Below are 22,947 nucleotides of genomic sequence, written 5' to 3' on the forward strand. Positions count from 1 at the left end.
TCCCACTTAAGGCCAGTAGAGTTTACTCCTATTCATCGTTATTTGACGGTCATCACCTTCCTTCTTTCCCATAGGCTACTCTATGTTTTTCTATTTGTTCATTCTGATGAGTGTGTCGGCTAAAATATCAACTTTACATGTAATTTGCTATGTAGGTAGCCTATACCGTTTCTCGCGGATGTGTCGTCCCCTTTTGTAATGTGTTCCTATCAGCTAGCCTAAGCTTAACTCAATGCTGTGAGCATGGTTTTAATGCTATTATTTATGTTTTGGGCTTTTTAATGTTGTTTGCTGTGTTTTTCTATTAGGTTATTTTGCAACAAGGGGTTAAAATTATTTAGGGTTGAAATGATTTAGGCCTATAGTAGTAGGCTGCACATTATTCAATCATGCAGCCTACAAATATAGCTTTCTATGACGATTTTACCTGAAATATAGATATAGAAGGATGTATGTTGACGTGTAATTTCTAAAGAGTACTGATTGTGTCGCTGTTCACCAGCTGTGTTTGGATAGATCAAGTTCTCCACCCACTGCTGTTGTTACAAGGCTCGGATGTTCGGGTGCCATTAAGCTGCGGAAAAGACTGGAGACGGTCAGATTGCTTCAACATGCTGAGGATATTATTTTTATCAAGCTGAATCTTTTTGTGGAATACTATTTGTTTACATTGTATTATCAAGGTTGTATTGTGTTTTGACGTTTTAATCTCAGGATGGGATACAAAGGATTTTCAGTGACGGGCCTTGTCTGCGGGTTTGCTTTCGTTCTTCTACCGCTGCACTCCGCCTATGGAGACGTGAGCTATTCTTTTCCGGAGGAGATGAAAAGCGGATATGTTATTGGAAATATAGCCAAAGATCTCGGGTTGGAGGCGAGCAGACTGTCCGCTCGTAAGGCCCGTGTTGATACCGACGGGAACCGTAAACGTTATTGTGACATTAATCTGAGTACCGGGGATCTGATTGTTGCGGAGAGAATTGACAGAGAGGGGCTTTGTGGCAAAAAGGCTTCGTGTGTTTTAAAACAGGAACTTGTGTTGGAGAATCCTTTGGAGCTGCAACGTATCGGTCTTCATGTTCAAGATATAAATGATAACTCTCCGCAATTTAAGGACGAGGTGATTAACATTGAAATAAGTGAATCAGCAGTTAAAGGCGCTCGTTTTTTACTTGATCAGGCTCACGATGCAGATATAGGACAGAATGCAGTGCAAAGGTACACTTTACAAAAAAATGACCATTTCATTTTGACCGTTGATACTAATAGTGTTGAGCTTGTTCTAGAGAAAGAGCTTGATCGTGAACAAAGCAATGAAATCAATGTATTGCTTACAGCTCTAGATGGAGGCACTCCGCAGAAATCAGGTACTGTCCTCATACACGTCACTGTACTGGATGCTAACGATAACGCCCCAGTGTTTAGCCAGGCCGTCTATAAAGCCAGTCTGCCTGAAAACTCTCCTTTAGATACTGTAGTGGTTACAGTGAGTACTACAGATGCAGATGAGGGAGTGAATGGCGAAGTGTCTTATGACTTCGCTCGTGTATCAGAGGAAGATGACAAATTATTTTCTATCGACCGGAAGACTGGAGAAATCAGAGTTATCGGCACAATTGATTTTGAAGAAATGTCATATTCTGAACTGCATATCAAAGCAAAGGATGGTTTAGGCTTAGCCTCATATGTCAAAGTCATAATAGACATCACTGATGTTAATGACAACACTCCTGTGATTTATCTACAATCTCTGTCTAACCCCATACCTGAGAACGCGTCACCTGGTACAGAGGTGGGCATCATTAACGTCCAAGATAGAGACTCTGAGAATAACCGACAGGTCCGCTGCTCCATTCAACAAAACGTTCCTTTTAAGCTGGTGCCATCCATCAAAAACTACTATTCTCTGGTGACCACGGGTGAACTGGACCGTGAACTAGTGTCTGATTACAACATTACAATCACTGCTACCGACGAGGGCTCTCCACCTCTGTCCTCCTCTAAACGCATTCAGTTAGCTGTAGCTGACGTCAACGACAATCTACCTGTGTTTGAGGAACAGTCCTATCAAGCCCACGTGACTGAAAATAACAAACCCGGTGCCTCCGTGTGTTCCGTTACTGCACTGGACCCAGACTGGAGACAGAACGGAACAGTGATTTATTCTCTCTTACCTGGTGAGGTGAATGGTGTCCCAGTGTCCTCGTTTTTATCCGTTAACGGAGACACGGGGATGATCCACGCTGTGAGGTCATTTGATTATGAGCAGTTCAGGAGCTTTAAAGTCCAGGTGGCGGCCAGAGACAACGGTTCTCCTCCGCTCAGCAGCAATGTCACCGTTAGTGTGTTCATAACGGATGATAATGACAACTCTCCTCAGATACTATACCCCGCCCCGGAGGGGAACTCCTTCATGACTGAGCTGGTCCCCAAAGCTGTGCATGGGGGCTCTCTGGTTTCCAAGGTGATAGCGGTGGATGCTGACTCGGGCCAGAATGCCTGGCTGTCCTATCATATAGTCAAATCCACTGATCCTGGACTTTTCACTATTGGGCTCCACAGTGGAGAGATCAGGACACAGCGGGACATTTCTGAATCTGACAGCATGAAACAGAACCTTATTGTGTCAGTGAAAGATAACGGACAGCCCTCTCTCTCTGCCACCTGTACCATGTATTTAGTGATTTCTGATAACTTGGCTGAAGTGCCAGAATTGAAAGATATCTCTTATGATGGGAGCAATTCCAAACTCACCTCTTATCTGATCATCGCGCTGGTGTCCGTCTCCACCTTTTTCCTCACCTTCATTATTGTCATCCTGGCCGTGAGGTTTTGCCGCAGGAGAAAGCCCAGACTGTTGTTTGACGGAGCGGTCGCCATCCCCAGTGCGTATCTCCCTCCCAACTACGCAGAGGTGGATGGCGCAGGAACTCTCCGCAGTACTTACAATTATGACGCATACCTGACGACGGGTTCGCGCACAAGTGACTTCAAGTTCCTCACATCTTACAATGACAACACGCTGCATGCGGACCAGACTCTGACAAAAACTCCAACAGACTTTGCTGAAGAACTTGTTGACTCCGACGCATCCCCCCCAGAGGTAGGCCTTTTTCATAAACAAAAATAGTCTCTTGTTGTGTGTTATATATTTTCAGTTAAGACACTTTGTAAAACAATTAGAGCTAAAATTAGAGGTTCGATGCTTAAAAAAAAAAAAAATCCTGTATAAAAACTACAACAAAATTACGGCAGTACTTTAATATCACAACTTTTCTATAGGTAATTTGTTTGTGATCCAGGTTTGATGTAATATGTAATGAAGCCTATTATATGATTACTTCGATCCCCTCAGCTGAAGTGAGAAATACTGAGGCGGTGATGTATAGGTGCTGACATATCATTTTAGTTGTGTTGGGTGCTGTGATTCTGTTCTTTTTGATTCATTGATTGGGTGTAAGATGTTTCACATACAAGGAGCACCATTTTGAGTTCACTGAAAATGGGTTGATATAGGAGATTTGCTCACTTGGAGTAGGCTTTTTGGAAATAGGTTAGAAAATAAAGAATACTGTCTATGGAGACGAGGTGTGAGAGTATCTGATTTGCTGCTGGAGCCTCAGTGTTGCTGTCCATGGTGCTGAACATGCAGAAAATCCCACTTAAGGCCAGTAGGGTTTACTCCTATTCATCGCTATTTGACGGTCATCACCTTCCTTCTTTCCCATAGGCTACTCTATGTTTTTCTATTTGTTCATTCTGATGAGTGTGTCGGCTAAAATATCAACTTTACATGTAAATTGCTATGTAGGTAGCCTATACCGTTTCTCGCGGATGTGTCGTCCCCTTTTGTAATGTGTTCCTATCAGCTAGCCTAAGCTTAACTCAATGCTGTGAGCATGGTTTTAATGCTATTATTTATGTTTTGGGCTTTTTAATGTTGTTTGCTGTGTTTTTCTATTAGGTTATTTTGCAACAAGGGGTTAAAATTATTTAGGGTTGAAATGATTTAGGCCTATAGTAGTAGGCTGCACATTATTCAATCATGCAGCCTACAAATATAGCTTTCTATGACGATTTTACCTGAAATATAGATATAGAAGGATGTATGTTGACGTGTGATTTCTAAAGAGTACTGATTGTGTCGCTGTTCACCAGCTGTGTTTGGATAGATCAAGTTCTCCACCCACTGCTGTTGTTACAAGGCTCGGATGTTCGGGTGCCATTAAGCTGCGGAAAAGACTGGAGACGGTCAGATTGCTTCAACATGCTGAGGATATTATTTTTATCAAGCTGAATCTTTTTGTGGAATACTATTTGTTTACATTGTATTATCAAGGTTGTATTGTGTTTTGACGTTTTAATCTCAGGATGGGATACAAAGGATTTTCAGTGACGGGCCTTGTCTGCGGCTTTGCTTTCGTTCTTCTACCGCTGCACTGCGCCTATGGAGACGTGAGCTATTCTTTTCCGGAGGAGATGAAAAGCGGATATGTTATTGGAAATATAGCCAAAGATCTCGGGTTGGAGGCGAGCAAACTGTCCGCTCGTAAGGCCCGTGTTGATACCGACGGGAACCGTAAACGTTATTGTGACATTAATCTGAGTACCGGGGATCTGATTGTTGCGGAGAGAATTGACAGAGAGGGGCTTTGTGGCAAAAAGGCTTCGTGTGTTTTAAAACAGGAACTTGTGTTGGAGAATCCTTTGGAGCTGCAACGTATCGGTCTTCATGTTCAAGATATAAATGATAACTCTCCGCAATTTAAGGACGAGGTGATTAACATTGAAATAAGTGAATCAGCAGATAAAGGCGCTCGTTTTTTACTTGATCAGGCTCACAATGCAGATATAGGACAGAATGCAGTGCAAAGGTACACTTTACAAAAAAATGACCATTTCATTTTGACCATTGATACTAATAGTGTTGAGCTTGTTCTAGAGAAAGTGCTTGATCGTGAACAAAGCAATGAAATCAATGTATTGCTTACAGCTCTAGATGGAGGCACTCCGCAGAAATCAGGTACTGTCCTCATACACGTCACTGTACTGGATGCTAACGATAACGCCCCAGTGTTTAGCCAGGCCGTCTATAAAGCCAGTCTGCCTGAAAACTCTCCTTTAGATACTGTAGTGGTTACAGTGAGTACTACAGATGCAGATGAGGGAGTGAATGGCGAAGTGTCTTATGACTTCGCTCGTGTATCAGAGGAAGATGACAAATTATTTTCTATCGACCGGAAGACTGGAGAAATCAGAGTTATCGGCACAATTGATTTTGAAGAAATGTCATATTCTGAACTGCATATCAAAGCAAAGGATGGTTTAGGCTTAGCCTCATATGTCAAAGTCATAATAGAAATCACTGATGGTAATGACAACACTCCTGTGATTTATCTACAATCTCTGTCTAACCCCATACCTGAGAACGCGTCACCTGGTACAGAGGTGGGCATCATTAACGTCCAAGATAGAGACTCTGAGAATAACCGACAGGTCCGCTGCTCCATTCAACAAAACGTTCCTTTTAAGCTGGTGCCATCCATCAAAAACTACTATTCTCTGGTGACCACGGGCGAACTGGACCGTGAACTAGTGTCTGATTACAACATTACAATCACTGCTACCGACGAGGCCTCTCCACCTCTGTCCTCCTCTAAACGCATTCAGTTAGCTGTAGCTGACGTCAACGACAATCTACCTGTGTTTGAGGAACAGTCCTATCAAGCCCACGTGACTGAAAATAACAAACCCGGTGCCTCCGTGTGTTCCGTTACTGCACTGGACCCAGACTGGAGACAGAACGGAACAGTGATTTATTCTCTCTTACCTGGTGAGGTGAATGGTGTCCCAGTGTCCTCGTTTTTATCCGTTAACGGAGACACGGGGATGATCCACGCTGTGAGGTCATTTGATTATGAGCAGTTCAGGAGCTTTAAAGTCCAGGTGGCGGCCAGAGACAACGGTTCTCCTCCGCTCAGCAGCAATGTCAACGTTAGTGTGTTCATAACGGATGTTAATGACAACTCTCCTCAGATACTATACCCCGCCCCGGAGGGGAACTCCTTCATGACTGAGCTGGTCCCCAAAGCTGTGCATGGGGGCTCTCTGGTTTCCAAGGTGATAGCGGTGGATGCTGACTCGGGCCAGAATGCCTGGCTGTCCTATCATATAGTCAAATCCACTGATCCTGGACTTTTCACTATTGGGCTCCACAGTGGAGAGATCAGGACACAGCGGGACATTTCTGAATCTGACAGCATGAAACAGAACCTTATTGTGTCAGTGAAAGATAACGGACAGCCCTCTCTCTCTGCCACCTGTACCATGTATTTAGTGATTTCTGATAACTTGGCTGAAGTGCCAGAATTGAAAGATATCTCTTATGATGGGAGCAATTCCAAACTCACCTCTTATCTGATCATCGCGCTGGTGTCCGTCTCCACCTTTTTCCTCACCTTCATTATTGTCATCCTGGCCGTGAGGTTTTGCCGCAGGAGAAAGCCCAGACTGTTGTTTGACGGAGCGGTCGCCATCCCCAGTGCGTATCTCCCTCCCAACTACGCAGAGGTGGATGGCGCAGGAACTCTCCGCAGTACTTACAATTATGACGCATACCTGACGACGGGTTCGCGCACAAGTGACTTCAAGTTCCTCACATCTTACAATGACAACACGCTGCATGCGGACCAGACTCTGACAAAAACTCCAACAGACTTTGCTGAAGAACTTGTTGACTCCGACGCATCCCCCCCAGAGGTAGGCCTTTTTCATAAACAAAAATAGTCTCTTGTTGTGTGTTATATATTTTCAGTTAAGACACTTTGTAAAACAATTAGAGCTAAAATTCGAGGTTCGATGCTTAAAAAAAATAAAAAAAATCCTGTATAAAAACTACAACAAAATTACGGCAGTACTTTAATATCACAACTTTTCTATAGGTAATTTGTTTGTGATCCAGGTTTGATGTAATATGTAATGAAGCCTATTATATGATTACTTCGATCCCCTCAGCTGAAGTGAGAAATACTGAGGCGGTGATGTATAGGTGCTGACATATCATTTTAGTTGTGTTGGGTGCTGTGATTCTGTTCTTTTTTGATTCATTGATTGGGTGTAAGATGTTTCACATACAAGGAGCACCATTTTGAGTTCACTGAAAATGGGTTGATATAGGAGATTTGCTCACTTGGAGTAGGCTTTTTTGGAAATAGGTTAGAAAATAAAGAATACTGTCTATGGAGACGAGGTGTGAGAGTATCTGATTTGCTGCTGGAGCCTCAGTGTTGCTGTCCATGGTGCTGAACATGCAGAAAATCCCACTTAAGGCCAGTAGGGTTTACTCCTATTCATCGCTATTTGACGGTCATCACCTTCCTTCTTTCCCATAGGCTACTCTATGTTTTTCTATTTGTTCATTCTGATGAGTGTGTCGGCTAAAATATCAACTTTACATGTAAATTGCTATGTAGGTAGCCTATACCGTTTCTCGCGGATGTGTCGTCCCCTTTTGTAATGTGTTCCTATCAGCTAGCCTAAGCTTAACTCAATGCTGTGAGCATGGTTTTAATGCTATTATTTATGTTTTGGGCTTTTTAATGTTGTTTGCTGTGTTTTTCTATTAGGTTATTTTGCAACAAGGGGTTAAAATTATTTAGGGTTGAAATGATTTAGGCCTATAGTAGTAGGCTGCACATTATTCAATCATGCAGCCTACAAATATAGCTTTCTATGACGATTTTACCTGAAATATAGATATAGAAGGATGTATGTTGACGTGTGATTTCTAAAGAGTACTGATTGTGTCGCTGTTCACCAGCTGTGTTTGGATAGATCAAGTTCTCCACCCACTGCTGTTGTTACAAGGCTCGGATGTTCGGGTGCCATTAAGCTGCGGAAAAGACTGGAGACGGTCAGATTGCTTCAACATGCTGAGGATATTATTTTTATCAAGCTGAATCTTTTTGTGGAATACTATTTGTTTACATTGTATTATCAAGGTTGTATTGTGTTTTGACGTTTTAATCTCAGGATGGGATACAAAGGATTTTCAGTGACGGGCCTTGTCTGCGGCTTTGCTTTCGTTCTTCTACCGCTGCACTGCGCCTATGGAGACGTGAGCTATTCTTTTTCCGGAGGAGATGAAAAGCGGATATGTTATTGGAAATATAGCCAAAGATCTCGGGTTGGAGGCGAGCAAACTGTCCGCTCGTAAGGCCCGTGTTGATACCGACGGGAACCGTAAACGTTATTGTGACATTAATCTGAGTACCGGGGATCTGATTGTTGCGGAGAGAATTGACAGAGAGGGGCTTTGTGGCAAAAAGGCTTCGTGTGTTTTAAAACAGGAACTTGTGTTGGAGAATCCTTTGGAGCTGCAACGTATCGGTCTTCATGTTCAAGATATAAATGATAACTCTCCGCAATTTAAGGACGAGGTGATTAACATTGAAATAAGTGAATCAGCAGATAAAGGCGCTCGTTTTTTACTTGATCAGGCTCACGATGCAGATATAGGACAGAATGCAGTGCAAAGGTACACTTTACAAAAAAATGACCATTTCATTTTGACCGTTGATACTAATAGTGTTGAGCTTGTTCTAGAGAAAGTGCTTGATCGTGAACAAAGCAATGAAATCAATGTATTGCTTACAGCTCTAGATGGAGGCACTCCGCAGAAATCAGGTACTGTCCTCATACACGTCACTGTACTGGATGCTAACGATAACGCCCCAGTGTTTAGCCAGGCCGTCTATAAAGCCAGTCTGCCTGAAAACTCTCCTTTAGATACTGTAGTGGTTACAGTGAGTACTACAGATGCAGATGAGGGAGTGAATGGCGAAGTGTCTTATGACTTCGCTCGTGTATCAGAGGAAGATGACAAATTATTTTCTATCGACCGGAAGACTGGAGAAACCAGAGTTATCGGCACAATTGATTTTGAAGAAATGTCATATTCTGAACTGCATATCAAAGCAAAGGATGGTTTAGGCTTAGCCTCATATGTCAAAGTCATAATAGACATCACTGATGTTAATGACAACACTCCTGTGATTTATCTACAATCTCTGTCTAACCCCATACCTGAGAACGCGTCACCTGGTACAGAGGTGGGCATCATTAACGTCCAGGATAGAGACTCTGAGAATAACCGACAGGTCCGCTGCTCCATTCAACAAAACGTTCCTTTTAAGCTGGTGCCATCCATCAAAAACTACTATTCTCTGGTGACCACGGGCGAACTGGACCGTGAACTAGTGTCTGATTACAATATTACAATCACTGCTACCGACGAGGGCTCTCCACCTCTGTCCTCCTCTAAACGCATTCAGTTAGCTGTAGCTGACGTCAACGACAATCTACCTGTGTTTGAGGAACAGTCCTATCAAGCCCACGTGATTGAAAATAACAAACCCGGTGCCTCCGTGTGTTCCGTTACTGCACTGGACCCAGACTGGAGACAGAACGGAACAGTGATTTATTCTCTCTTACCTGGTGAGGTGAATGGTGTCCCAGTGTCCTCGTTTTTATCCGTTAACGGAGACACGGGGATGATCCACGCTGTGAGGTCGTTTGATTATGAGCAGTTCAGGAGTTTTAAAGCCCAAGTGGTGGCCAGAGACAACGGTTCTCCTCCGCTCAGCAGCAATGTCAACGTTAGTGTGTTCATAACGGATGTTAATGACAACTCTCCTCAGATACTATACCCCGCCCCGGAGGGGAACTCCTTCATGACTGAGCTGGTCCCCAAAGCTGTGCATGGGGGCTCTCTGGTTTCCAAGGTGATAGCGGTGGATGCTGACTCGGGCCAGAATGCCTGGCTGTCAAATCATATAGTCAAATCCACTGATCCTGGACTTTTCACTATTGGGCTCCACAGTGGAGAGATCAGGACACAGCGGGACATTTCTGAATCTGACAGCATGAAACAGAACCTTATTGTGTCAGTGAAAGATAACGGACAGCCCTCTCTCTCTGCCACCTGTACCATGTATTTAGTGATTTCTGATAACTTGGCTGAAGTGCCAGAATTGAAAGATATCTCTTATGATGGGAGCAATTCCAAACTCACCTCTTATCTGATCATCGCGCTGGTGTCCGTCTCCACCTTTTTCCTCACCTTCATTATTGTCATCCTGGCCGTGAGGTTTTGCCGCAGGAGAAAGCCCAGACTGTTGTTTGACGGAGCGGTCGCCATCCCCAGTGCGTATCTCCTCCCAACTACGCAGAGGTGGATGGTGCAGGAACTCTCCGCAGTACTTACAATTATGACGCATACCTGACGACGGGTTCGCGCACAAGTGACTTCAAGTTCCTCACATCTTACAATGACAACACGCTGCATGCGGACCAGACTCTGACAAAAACTCCAACAGACTTTGCTGAAGAACTTGTTGACTCCGACGCATCCCCCCCAGAGGTAGGCCTTTTTCATAAACAAAAATAGTCTCTTGTTGTGTGTTATATATTTTCAGTTAAGACACTTTGTAAAACAATTAGAGCTAAAATTCGAGGTTCGATGCTTTAAAAAAAAATATATTCCTGTATAAAAACTACAACAAAATTACGGCAGTACTTTAATATCACAACTTTTCTATAGGTAATTTGTTTGTGATCCAGGTTTGATGTAATATGTAATGAAGCCTATTATATGATTACTTCGATCCCCTCAGCTGAAGTGAGAAATACTGAGGCGGTGATGTATAGGTGCTGACATATCATTTTAGTTGTGTTGGGTGCTGTGATTCTGTTCTTTTTTTATTCATTGATTGGGTGTAAGATGTTTCACATACAAGGAGCACCATTTTGAGTTCACTGAAAATGGGTTGATATAGGAGATTTGCTCACTTGGAGTAGGCTTTTTTGGAAATAGGTTAGAAAATAAAGAATACTGTCTATGGAGACGAGGTGTGAGAGTATCTGATTTGCTGCTGGAGCCTCAGTGTTGCAGTTCATGGTGCTGAACTTGCAGAAAATCCCACTTAAGGCCAGTAGAGTTTACTCCTATTCATCGCTATTTGACTGTCATCACCTTCCTTCTTTCCCATAGGCTACTCTCTGTTTTTCTGTTTGTTCATTCTGATGAGTGTGTCGGCTAAAATATCAACTTTACATGTAATTTGCTATGTAGGTAGCCTATACCGTTTCTCGCGGATGTGCCGTCCCCTTTTGTAATGTGTTCCTATCAGCTAGCCTAAGCTTAACTCAATGCTGTGAGCATGGTTTTAATGCTATTATTTATGTTTTGGGCTTTTTAATGTTGTTTGCTGTGTTTTTCTATTAGGTTATTTTGCAACAAGGGGTTAAAATTATTTAGGGTTGAAATGATTTAGGCCTATAGTAGTAGGCTGCACATTATTCAATCATGCAGCCTACAAATATAGATTTCTATGACGATTTTACCTGAAATATAGATATAGAAGGATGTATGTTGACGTGTAATTTCTAAAGAGTACTGATTGTGTCGCTGTTCACCAGCTGTGTTTGGATAGATCAAGTTCTCCAACCACTGCTGTTGTTACAAGGCTCGGATGTTCGGGTGCCATTAAGCTGCGGAAAAGACTGAGGACGGTCAGATTGCTTCAACATGTTGAGGATATTATTTTCATCAAGCTGAATCTTTTTGAGGAATACTATTTGTTTACATTGTATTATCAAGGTTGTATTGTGTTTTGACGTTTTAATCTCAGGATGGGATACAAAGGATTTTCAGTGACGGGCCTTGTCTGCGGCTTTGCTTTCGTTCTTCTACCGCTGCACTGCGCCTATGGAGACCTGAGCTATTCTTTTCCGGAGGAGATGAAAAGCGGATATGTTATTGGAAATATAGCCAAAGATCTCGGGTTGGAGGCGAGCAAACTGTCCGCTCGTAAGGCCCGTGTTGATACCGACGGGAACCGTAAACGTTATTGTGACATTAATCTGAGTACCGGGGATCTGATTGTTGCGGAGAGAATTGACAGAGAGGGGCTTTGTGGCAAAAAGGCTTCGTGTGTTTTAAAACAGGAACTTGTGTTGGAGAATCCTTTGGAGCTGCAACGTATTAGTGTTCATGTTCAAGATATAAATGATAACTCTCCGCAATTTAAGGACGAGGTGATTAACATTGAAATAAGGGAATCAGCAGTTAAAGGCGCTCGTTTTTTACTTGATCAGGCTCACGATGCAGATATAGGACAGAATGCAGTGCAAAGGTACACTTTACAAAAAAATGACAATTTCATTTTGACCGTTGATACTAATAGTGTTGAGCTTGTTCTAGAGAAAGAGCTTGATCGTGAACAAAGCAATGAAATCAATGTATTGCTTACAGCTCTAGATGGAGGCACTCCGCAGAAATCAGGTACTGTCCTCATACACGTCACTGTACTGGATGCTAACGATAACGCCCCAGTGTTTAGCCAGGACGTCTATAAAGCCAGTCTGCCTGAAAACTCTCCTTTAGATACTGTAGTGGTTACAGTGAGTACTACAGATGCAGATGAGGGAGTGAATGGCGAAGTGTCTTATGACTTCGCTCGTGTATCAGAGGAAGATGACAAATTATTTTCTATCGACCGGAAGACTGGAGAAATCAGAGTTATCGGCACAATTGATTTTGAAGAAATGTCATATTTTGAACTGCATATCAAAGCAAAGGATGGTTTAGGCTTAGCCTCATATGTCAAAGTCATAATAGACATCACTGATGTTAATGACAACACTCCTGTGATTTATCTACAATCTCTGTCTAACCCCATACCTGAGAACGCGTCACCTGGTACAGAGGTGGGCATCATTAACGTCCAGGATAGAGACTCTGAGAATAATCGACATGTCCGCTGCTCCATTCAGCAAAACGTTCCTTTTAAGCTGGTGCCATCCATCCAAAACTACTATTCTCTGGTGACCACGGGCGAACTGGACCGTGAACTAGTGTCTGATTACAATATTACAATCACTGCTACCGACGAGGGCTCTCCACCTCTGTACTCCTCTAAACGCATTCAGTTATCTGTAGCTGACGTCAACGACAATCAACCTGTGTTTGAGGAACAGTCCTATCAAGCCCACGTGACTGAAAATAACAAACCCGGTGCCTCCGTGTGTTCCGTTACTGCACTGGACCCAGACTGGAGACAGAACGGAACAGTGATTTATTCTCTCTTACCTGGTGAGGTGAATGGTGTCCCAGTGTCCTCGTTTTTATCTGTTAACGGAGACACAGGGATGATCCACGCTGTGAGGTCGTTTGATTATGAGCAGTTCAGGAGTTTTAAAGCCCAAGTGGTGGCCAGAGACAACGGTTCTCCTCCGCTCAGCAGCAATGTCACCGTTAGTGTGTTCATAACGGATGTGAATGACAACTCTCCTCAGATACTATACCCCGCCCCGGAGGGGAACTCCTTCATGACTGAGCTGGTCCCCAAAGCTGTGCATGGGGGCTCTCTGGTTTCCAAGGTGATAGCGGTGGATGCTGACTCAGGCCAGAATGCCTGGCTGTCCTATCATATAGTCAAATCCACTGATCCTGGACTTTTCACTATTGGGCTCCACAGTGGAGAGATCAGGACACAGCGGGACATTTCTGAATCTGACAGCATGAAACAGAACCTTATTGTGTCAGTGAAAGACAACGGACAGCCTTCTCTCTCTGCCACCTGTACCATGTATTTAGTGATTTCTGATAACTTGGCTGAAGTGCCAGAATTGAAAGATATCTCTTATGATGGGAGCAATTCCAAACTCACCTCTTATCTGATCATCGCGCTGGTGTCCGTCTCCACCTTTTTCCTCATATTCATTATTGTCATCCTGGCCGTGAGGTTTTGCCGCAGGAGAAAGCCCAGACTGTTGTTTGACGGAGCGGTCGCCATCCCCAGCGCGTATCTCCCTCCCAACTACGCAGAGGTGGATGGCGCAGGAACTCTCCGCAGTACTTACAATTATGACGCATACCTGACGACGGGTTCGCGCACAAGTGACTTCAAGTTCCTCACATCTTACAATGACAACACGCTGCATGCGGACCAGACTCTGACAAAAACTCCAACAGACTTTGCTGAAGAACTTGTTGACTCCGACGCATCCCCCCCAGAGGTAGGCCTTTTTCATAAACAAAAATAGTCTCTTGTTGTGTGTTATATATTTTCAGTTAAGACACTTTGTAAAACAATTAGAGCTAAAATTAGAGGTTCGATGCTTTGTAAAATTTATTTTTTCCTGTAGAAAAACTACAACAAAATTACGGCAGTACTTTAATATCACAACTTTTCTATAGGTAATTTGTTTGTGATCCAGGTTTGATGTAATATGTAATGAAGCCTATTATATGATTATTTCGATCCCCTCAGCTGAAGTGAGAAATACTGAGGCGGTGATGTATAGGTGCTGACATATCATTTTAGTTGTGTTGGGTGCTGTGATTCTGTTCTTTTTTGATTCATTGATTGGGTGTAAGATGTTTCACATACAAGGAGCACCATTTTGAGTTCACTGAAAATGGGTTGATATAGGAGATTTGCTCTCTTGGAGTAGGCTTTTTTGGAAATAGGTTAGAAAATAAAGAATACTGTGAAAGGAGACGAGGTGTGAGAGTATCTGATTTGCTGCTTGAGCCTCAGTGTTGCTGTCCATGGTGCTGAACATGCAGAAAATCCCACTTAAGGCCAGTAGAGTTTACTCCTATTCATCGCTATTTGACGGTCATCACCTTCCTTCTTTCCCATAGGCTACTCTATGTTTTTCTATTTGTTCATTCTGATGAGTGTGTCGGCTAAAATATCAACTTTACATGTAATTTGCTATGTAGGTAGCCTATACCGTTTCTCGCGGATGTGTCGTCCCCTTTTGTAATGTCTTCCTATCAGCAAGCCTAAGCTGAACTCAATGCTGTGAGCATGGTTTTAATGCTATTATTTATGTTTTGGTCTTTTTAATGTTGTTTGCTGTGTTTTTCTATTAGTTTATTGTCCAACAAGGGGTTAAAATTATTTAGGGTTGAAATGATTTAGGCCTATAGTAGTAGGCTGCACATTATTCAATCATGCAGCCTACAAATATAGATTTCTATGACGATTTTACCTGAAATATAGATATAGAAGGATGTATGTTGACGTGTAATTTCTAAAGAGTACTGATTGTGTCGCTGTTCACCAGCTGTGTTTGGATAGATCAAGTTATCCACCCACTGCTGTTGTTACAAGGCTCGGATGTTCGGGTGCCATTAAGCTGCGGAAAAGACTGGGGACGGTCAGATTGCTTCAACATGCTGAGGATATTATTTTCATCAAGCTGAATCTTTTTGTGGAATACTATTTGTTTACATTGTATTATCAAGGTTGTATTGTGTTTTGACGTTTTAATCTCAGGATGGGATACAAAGGATTTTCAGTGACGGGCCTTGTCTGCGGCTTTGCTTTCGTTCTTCTACGGCTGCACTGCGCCTATGGAGACCTGAGCTATTCTTTTCCGGAGGAGATGAAAAGCGGATATGTTATTGGAAATATAGCCAAAGATCTCGGGTTGGAGGCGAGCAAACTGTCCGCTCGTAAGGCCCGTGTTGATACCGACGGGAACCGTAAACGTTATTGTGACATTAATCTGAGTACCGGGGATCTGATTGTTGCGGAGAGAATTGACAGAGAGGGGCTTTGTGGCAAAAAGGCTTCGTGTGTTTTAAAACAGGAACTTGTGTTGGAGAATCCTTTGGAGCTGCAACGTATTAGTGTTCATGTTCAAGATATAAATGATAACTCTCCGCAATTTAAGGACGAGGTGATTAACATTGAAATAAGGGAATCAGCAGATAAAGGCGCTCGTTTTTTACTTGATCAGGCTCACGATGCAGATATAGGACAGAATGCAGTGCAAAGGTACACTTTACAAAAAAATGACAATTTCATTTTGACCGTTGATACTAATAGTGTTGAGCTTGTTCTAGAGAAAGAGCTTGATCGTGAACAAAGCAATGAAATCAATGTATTGCTTACAGCTCTAGATGGAGGCACTCCGCAGAAATCAGGTACTGTCCTCATACACGTCACTGTACTGGATGCTAACGATAACGCCCCAGTGTTTAGCCAGGACGTCTATAAAGCCAGTCTGCCTGAAAACTCTCCTTTAGATACTGTAGCGGTTACAGTGAGTACTACAGATGCAGATGAGGGAGTGAATGGCGAAGTGTCTTATGACTTCGCTCGTGTATCAGAGGAAGATGACAAATTATTTTCTATCGACCGTAAGACTGGAGAAATCAGAGTTATCGGCACAATTGATTTTGAAGAAATGTCATATTTTGAACTGCATATCAAAGCAAAGGATGGTTTAGGCTTAGCCTCATATGTCAAAGTCATAATAGACATCACTGATGTTAATGACAACACTCCTGTGATTTATCTACAATCTCTGTCTAACCCCATACCTGAGAACGCGCCACCTGGTACCGAAGTGGGCATTATTAACGTCCAAGATAGAGACTCTGAGAATAATCGACAGGTCCGCTGCTCCATTCAGCAAATTGTTCCTTTTAAGCTGGTGCCATCCATCAAAAACTACTATTTTCTGGTGACCACGGGCGAACTGGACCGTGAACTAGTGTCTGATTACAACATTACAATCACTGCTACCGACGAGGGCTCTCCACCTCTGTCCTCCTCTAAAAGTATTCAGTTATCTGTAGCTGACGTCAACGACAATCTACCTGTGTTTGAGGAACAGTCCTATCAAGCCCACGTGATTGAAAATAACAAACCCGGTGCCTCCGTGTGTTCTGTTACTGCACTGGACCCAGACTGGAGACAGAATGGAACAGTGATTTATTCTCTCTTACCCGGTGAGGTGAACGGTGTCCCAGTGTCCTCGTTTTTATCCGTTAACGGAGACACGGGGATGATCCACGCTGTGAGGTCATTTGATTATGAGCAGTTCAGGAGTTTTAAAGCCCAAGTGGTGGCCAGAGACCACGGTTCTCCTCCGCTCAGCAGCAATGTCACCGTTAGTGTGTTCATAACGGATGTGAATGACAACTCTCCTCAGATACTATACCCTGCCACGGAGGGGAACTCCTTCATGACCGAGCTGGTCCCCAAAGCGGCGCATGGGGGCTCTCTGGTTTCCAAGGTGATAGCAGTGGACGCGGACTCCGGCCAGAACGCCTGGCTGTCCTATCATATAGTCAAATCCACTGATCCGGGACTTTTCAGTATTGGGCTCCACAGTGGAGAGATCAGGACACAGCGGGACATTTCTGAATCTGACAGCATGAAACAGAACCTTATTGTGTCAGTGAAAGATAACGGACAGCCCTCTCTCTCTGCCACCTGTACCATGTATTTAGTGATTTCTGATAACTTGGCTGAAGTGCCAGAACTGAAAGATATCTCTTATGATGAGAGCAATTCCAAACTCACCTCTTATCTGATCATTGCGCTGGTGTCCGTCTCCACCTTTTTCCTCACCTTCATTATTGTCATTCTGGCCGTGAGGTTTTGCCTCAGGAGAAAGCCCAGACTGTTGTTTGACGGAGCGGTCGCCATCCCCAGCGCATATCTCCCTCCCAACTACGCAGAGGTGGATGGCGCGGGAACTCTCCGCAGTACTTACAACTATGACGCATACCTGACGACAGGCTCGCGCACAAGTGACTTCAAGTTCGTCAGATCTTACAATGACAACACGCTGCCTGCGGACCAGAGTCTGAGAAAAACTATAACAGACTTTGTTGAAGAACTTGACGATTCCGAAGGGTCCCCCTCAGAGGTAGGCCTTTATTGTACACAAAATTAGAGCTACGATGCATTGTACAATTATGGTTTTCTATAGACAATCACCTTTTTCATGGCAGTACATCATTATTCCATGTTTTTCTACACTGTTAGAATTTTCTGTAATTTCAACAGAAAATAAACACGTGGTTGTTAAATGTGTTTTACAGAATAAATGCTGTAGATTGCACTGCATTACGGGTAAAATGCAGAACAATATTGTCATTAATTGTAATATGGAAGCCTCCTGTAAAACATAATGTATTTCTTAAAATGAATAGTTTATGCCAACTGTAGATTACCATTTTCAGTTTCAGGCGCCAACCTCATGCTTTCGGTTTGATGCATGAAGCTCAGAGTCTGAACCCTCGTACCCCAAATAGATTTGCCCCTTATCATAGATCTAAGATTGTACCCCAATCCCATTTTTAACGCCATCTCCCTCTCTCTCTTTGTCGCTCTCTCCCCCAACAGCCACCTCACACACAGGCACATAATATACTGTAGGTTTAGAATTAGTGTTGTAATTATGCTTTTCTTTGGTTACATACATTGTTTTTACAATGTTATACAATAAAACTAACAGCAATGTATCTTATTCATTATTTACATGAAATAGCCGTAAATTGTAATGCACTGCTTGATTTTAGGCGTATCTAGTAAATGATACCATCAATTCCAATGAAACTTTGGTTTAACAGTACGGTACTGTAAAGAAGAACTGTATTTATAACGGTACTATAATTTCTCCCCAAATAATGTATTACCCTACCATATTTTTTGATCGCCAATAACCTTTTGACCACTAGTGGGTATGGTTGTTTCTGGCTCATTAACATATTTTGAGGCGTGCCTTGTAAGATGCGACTTTGTTGCACGGGTGAGTGAGAATGGTGTATCAATTTAACTGGTATGTGGTAGTAGTGCCCCAACAATTAAATATGTATAGGGGACTGATTGGAGTGGCAGCAGGCCTCTAACCTTTAGTGGTTGAGTATTTGCCAAGTCCTTGGTCTGTTTTTCCCTGTAGTCACTGCAGGTTTGGAAGCCTTTGTTAAGTGAAAGTGATTTTAAGGAACAATAATTCATATATATTTGATATGCTGAAATATGAAAACACATTACCTAGCAGCCAACCTGCTTGCACCAATCCTGTGCAATTACACTGTAAAATGCAAACCCCGCCTCCCCTCAATGAATGTAATTCATTCTTTCAACCATCCATCCATTCATTACAATTACCGTTAAAAGATTAGAGTTAAAGTATTGGTACCGTAAAACCGATTACAGTAACATGCTGTACTGTAAATTTACAGAATTATACTGGCAGCAGAGTTGCCAGCAAATTACTGTCATTATGTATTAGCAGTGTTGCTGTAATGATTACAGTAGGCTCATTTACAGTATAATTCTGTATTGTATATTGTATACTGTAAAGCATTTACAATTATAGTATTTGCCTGGCAACTCTGCTGACAGCAAAATTCTGTAAATTTACAGGGAAAAGTTTGACACTGTATAGGCAAGTTGATAGGCTCCAGGTTTGATGTAATTTGTAATGTAGCCTCTTAGTTGATTGTTTTGACCTCCTCAGGGAGGGGATTGTGGAGGCCAGGTCATGTGATGCAGCACTCCATCACTCTCCTTCTTGGTAAAATAGCCATTACACAGCCTGGAGGTGTGTTGGGTCATTGTCCTGTTGAAAAACAAATGATAGTCCCACTAAGCCCAAACCAGATGGGATGGTGTATCGCTGCAGAATGCTGTGGTAGCCATGCTGGTTAAGTGTGCCTTGAATTCTAAATAAATCACAGACAGTGTCACCAGCAAAGCACCCCCGCACCATAACACCTCCTCCTCCATGCTTTACGGTGGGAAAAGTACATTTGGAAAGTATTCAGACATGTTTACTTTTTCCACATTTTGTTACGTTACAGCTTTATTCTAAAATGGATTAAAAATAATAATAATCCTCATCAATCTACACACAATACCCCATAATGACGAACAAAAAACAAGTTTTTAGAAAATTTTGCAAATGTATTAAAAATTAAAAACGGAAATATCACATTTACATAAGTATTCAGACCCTTTACTCAGTACTTTGTTGAAGCACTTTTGGCAGTGACTGCAGTCTCGAGTCTTCTTGGGTATGATGCTACAAGCTATCCACACCTGTATTTGGTGAGTTTCTCCCATTCTTCTCTGTAGATCTTCTCAAGCTCTGTCAGGTTGTATGGGGAGTATCGCTGCACAGCTATTTTCAGGTCTCTCCAGAGATGTTAGATCGGGTTCAAGTTCGGGCTCTGGCTGGGCCACTCAAGGACATTCAGAGACTTGTCCCGAAGCCACTCCTGCGTTGTCTTGGCTGTGTGCTTAGGGTCATTGTCCTTTTGGAAGGTGAACCTTCGCCCCCAGTCTGAGGTCCTGAGCGCTCTGGAGCAGGTTTTCATCAATGATCTCTCTGTACTTTGCTCCATTCATCTTTCCCTCAATTCTGACTAGTCTCCCAGTCACTGCCGCTGAAAACCATCCCCACAGCATGATGCTGCCACCACCATGCTTCACCATAGGGATGGTGCCAGGTTTCTTTCAGATGTGATGCTTGGCATTCATGCAAAAGGGTTCAATCTTGGTTTCATCAGACTAGAGAATCTTGTTTCTCATGGTCTGAGAATCCTTTAGGTTCATTTTGGCAAACTCCAAGCGGGCAGTCATGTGCCTTTTACTGAGGAGTGGCTTTCGGCTGGTCTACCATAAAGGCCTGATTGGTGCAGTGTTGCAGAGATGGTTGTCCTTCTGGAATGTTCTTCCATCTCCACAGAGGAACTCTGGAGCTCTGTCAGAGTGACCATTGGTTTCTTGGTCACATCCCGACCAAGGACCTTATCCCCCGATTGCTCAATTTGGCCGGGCGGCCAGCTCTAAGAGGAGTCTTGGTGGTTCCAAACTTCTTCCATTTAAGAATGACGGCGTCCACTGTGTTTTGGGGGACCATCAATGCTGCAGGTATCCTTCCCCAGATCTGTGCCTCGACACAATCCTGTCTTTGAGCTCTTACGGACAATTCCTTCGACCTCATGGCTTGGTTTTTGCTCTGACATGCATTGTCAACTGTGGGACCTTATATAGACAGGTGTGTGCCTTTCCAAATGATGTCCAATCAATTGAATTTACCACAGGTGGACTCCAATCAAGTTGTAGAAACATCTCAAGGATGATCAATGGAAACAGGATGCACCTGAGCTCAATTTCGTGTCTCATTGCAAAGGGTCTGAATACTTATGTAAATAAGGTATTTCTGTTTTTATTTTTAATACATTTGCAAAAATTTACAAAAACCTGTTTTTGCTTTGTCATTATGGGGTATTGTATGTAGATCAATGAGGGGGAAAAAACTATTTAATCAATTTTAGAATAAGGTTGTAATGTAACAATGTCATACTATTGGGCAGCAACAATGTCACACTATTTATGACCAGACAGCATCAGTTAGATGGCCTACACATACATAGACAGAGGGGCGCTGTTTTGCTCGCTCAGATGCTTTCTCTGGTGAGATAGATTCAGCCTCTTGCGAATTGAAGGAAAATTACAAAAACACAGAGAGGAAAGATACATTATTTTAAATGATTTTTTCTTTTTTTCTTGGTCAATTTTTTGGGGAAAGCCTGGCTTCCCTTGGCACCCATGAATATATGCCACTGCATATCTAACAGCTGTTGTGTGTATGGAAATGTTTTGTCGATTTTGTTTTTTCCCGTTTCAACAGAAGGAAATTAACTTGGCTAGCTTTCACCAGTTGAAGTACCGTTAGAGAGAGAGAGCTAGCCAAAAGTTGTCTAACATTAGCGAGCTAACTATCTCACTAACGTTAGCTATTATTTTTGCCCCAATCACACTAGACCTGAATTAAATGATGAAACCAGCGGGCAAACGATTGTAGATTGACATTTTGACGTTTTTTCAACGCAATGTGAGTTTTTATTAGAGGCAGTATAGCAATGCAACGTTATAATGCCTCATCTCAGCAGGATCAGATGGTGACAGGGGTCTCAGCAGGGTCAGATAGCCAGGGAAGAGCAGTCTGTGATGAAGCTGAGGTTAATTATTTCAGATACAACACTTTATTCTCTCTGTGCAGCAAACACTGGACAAGCCAGAAAGATTTAAACTATTTTAAGGCAGTCTGACAATCGTCTAAAGTTGATTTCAGCTGTATCAAGGGTTGAAAGAGGCTTTTCCCGATGACACAAAACAGGTAAAACAAAAATGTGAGGAAGACCTGGGAAAAGCTATTGATGATCATGAATGGATACAGATATGTTTGAACGCCCAGTCATATAACCTCAGACATAAATTACTGCAGTTTAAGACGATCCATAGAATGTACAATATGTCAGTGAAACTGAATAACGTGCACTCATAAATGTCATTCCTCTGCTAGAGGTGTAAAGCACAAAAGGGGACATATTTGCATATGTTATGGAAACTGTATAACCTAGCATTTATAACGGCTAAGAAATGCTTTGCCATTAATTGGAAGGTTGGTTATCCTCCCACAATGTCACAATGGATGGCAGAAATATCAAGTTATGTATCATTAGATGTGATTTATTACACGATTAAGGGTATACTGGGCAACTTTTATAAGGTCTGAATGCCTTATATGGAATACTGTTTGAATAAAGGAGTCTGTAATGAAAACATGCCCACGTCAGGGTAGATACCTATTTAGGCAATCCCTAGCTGGTGGGCTGCTCAGTCCTGGCCCTGGGGGTCTGTCGTCCTGTGGGTTGTCACTCTGGCCTTGACCTAACACACCTGAAACCAATAATGAATGTTTCACTAAGATCCTAAAGCTGAGTGGGGTGTGTTGGGTTGGGGGCTGCAGGGTGGTGGACCCCTAGGGGCAGGACAGGGTGACCCAGCTATATTGAGTGCAAGTAAAAAGAGCTCTACAGTACTATTAGGCCTATGAGATTAATTATATGGAGGATGTGCTGTTGCTGTGTGTTAATGTATATGTGTAGGTGGATGTGTTTTATTTCATTTGTATTTTTTTTTCTTGTTTCCAAACCTTTCCCTTGGAAATTAAACAAAGAACATGTGGGAAGGAAATTGTGTTGGGGAGCGAGTTGAGTTATTGACTAGAATGGTGAGGATCGGGCGTGGAGGTGGCTTGGGCTGAAATGTGATATAG

At 42.7% G+C, this 22,947-nt stretch overlaps 3 protein-coding genes and 1 pseudogene across 6 annotated transcripts in view; all 4 read left to right on the forward strand.

Moving 5' to 3' along the window:
• LOC121532782 (protocadherin gamma-C5-like) overlaps nucleotides 1-22,947 on the forward strand; it is a 211,211-nt gene that overhangs the window by 49,293 nt on the left and 138,971 nt on the right. The window contains exon 1 of one of the 4 annotated variants that reach the window (XM_045205137.1): nucleotides 11,672-14,079. The exons of the other annotated variants lie outside the window; for them this stretch is intronic. Within the exon in view, the coding sequence (XP_045061072.1) occupies nucleotides 11,692-14,079 (2,388 nt within the window). The 5' untranslated portion in view covers nucleotides 11,672-11,691. Of the gene's footprint in view, nucleotides 1-11,671; nucleotides 14,080-22,947 lie in introns of those variants that run through there. 4 annotated transcript variants of the gene reach the window in all.
• LOC121586026 (protocadherin gamma-A11-like) lies at nucleotides 557-3,364 on the forward strand. Its single transcript, XM_045225404.1, has 2 exons — nucleotides 557-3,103; nucleotides 3,356-3,364. The coding sequence occupies exons 1-2, from the start codon at nucleotides 716-718 to the stop codon at nucleotides 3,362-3,364; spliced, it is 2,397 nt and encodes a 798-aa protein (XP_045081339.1). The 5' UTR covers nucleotides 557-715.
• LOC123492660 (protocadherin gamma-A11-like) lies at nucleotides 4,213-7,023 on the forward strand. The gene is made up of 2 exons (XM_045225405.1): nucleotides 4,213-6,759; nucleotides 7,015-7,023. Exons 1-2 carry the CDS (start codon nucleotides 4,372-4,374, stop codon nucleotides 7,021-7,023), a joined length of 2,397 nt encoding a protein of 798 aa, XP_045081340.1. The 5' UTR covers nucleotides 4,213-4,371.
• On the forward strand, nucleotides 8,033-10,682 carry LOC121586043 (annotated as a pseudogene).

Source organism: Coregonus clupeaformis, chromosome 2 (genome assembly GCF_020615455.1).
Source record: "Coregonus clupeaformis isolate EN_2021a chromosome 2, ASM2061545v1, whole genome shotgun sequence".
Taxonomy (NCBI): domain Eukaryota; kingdom Metazoa; phylum Chordata; class Actinopteri; order Salmoniformes; family Salmonidae; genus Coregonus; species Coregonus clupeaformis.

What these genes read in the sequence shown, in the direction of transcription:
- LOC123492660 (XM_045225405.1), top strand. Translation starts at nt 4,372, where the DNA reads ATGGGATACAAAGGATTTTCAGTGACGGGCCTTGTCTGCGGCTTTGCT.
- LOC121586026 (XM_045225404.1), top strand. Translation starts at nt 716, where the DNA reads ATGGGATACAAAGGATTTTCAGTGACGGGCCTTGTCTGCGGGTTTGCT.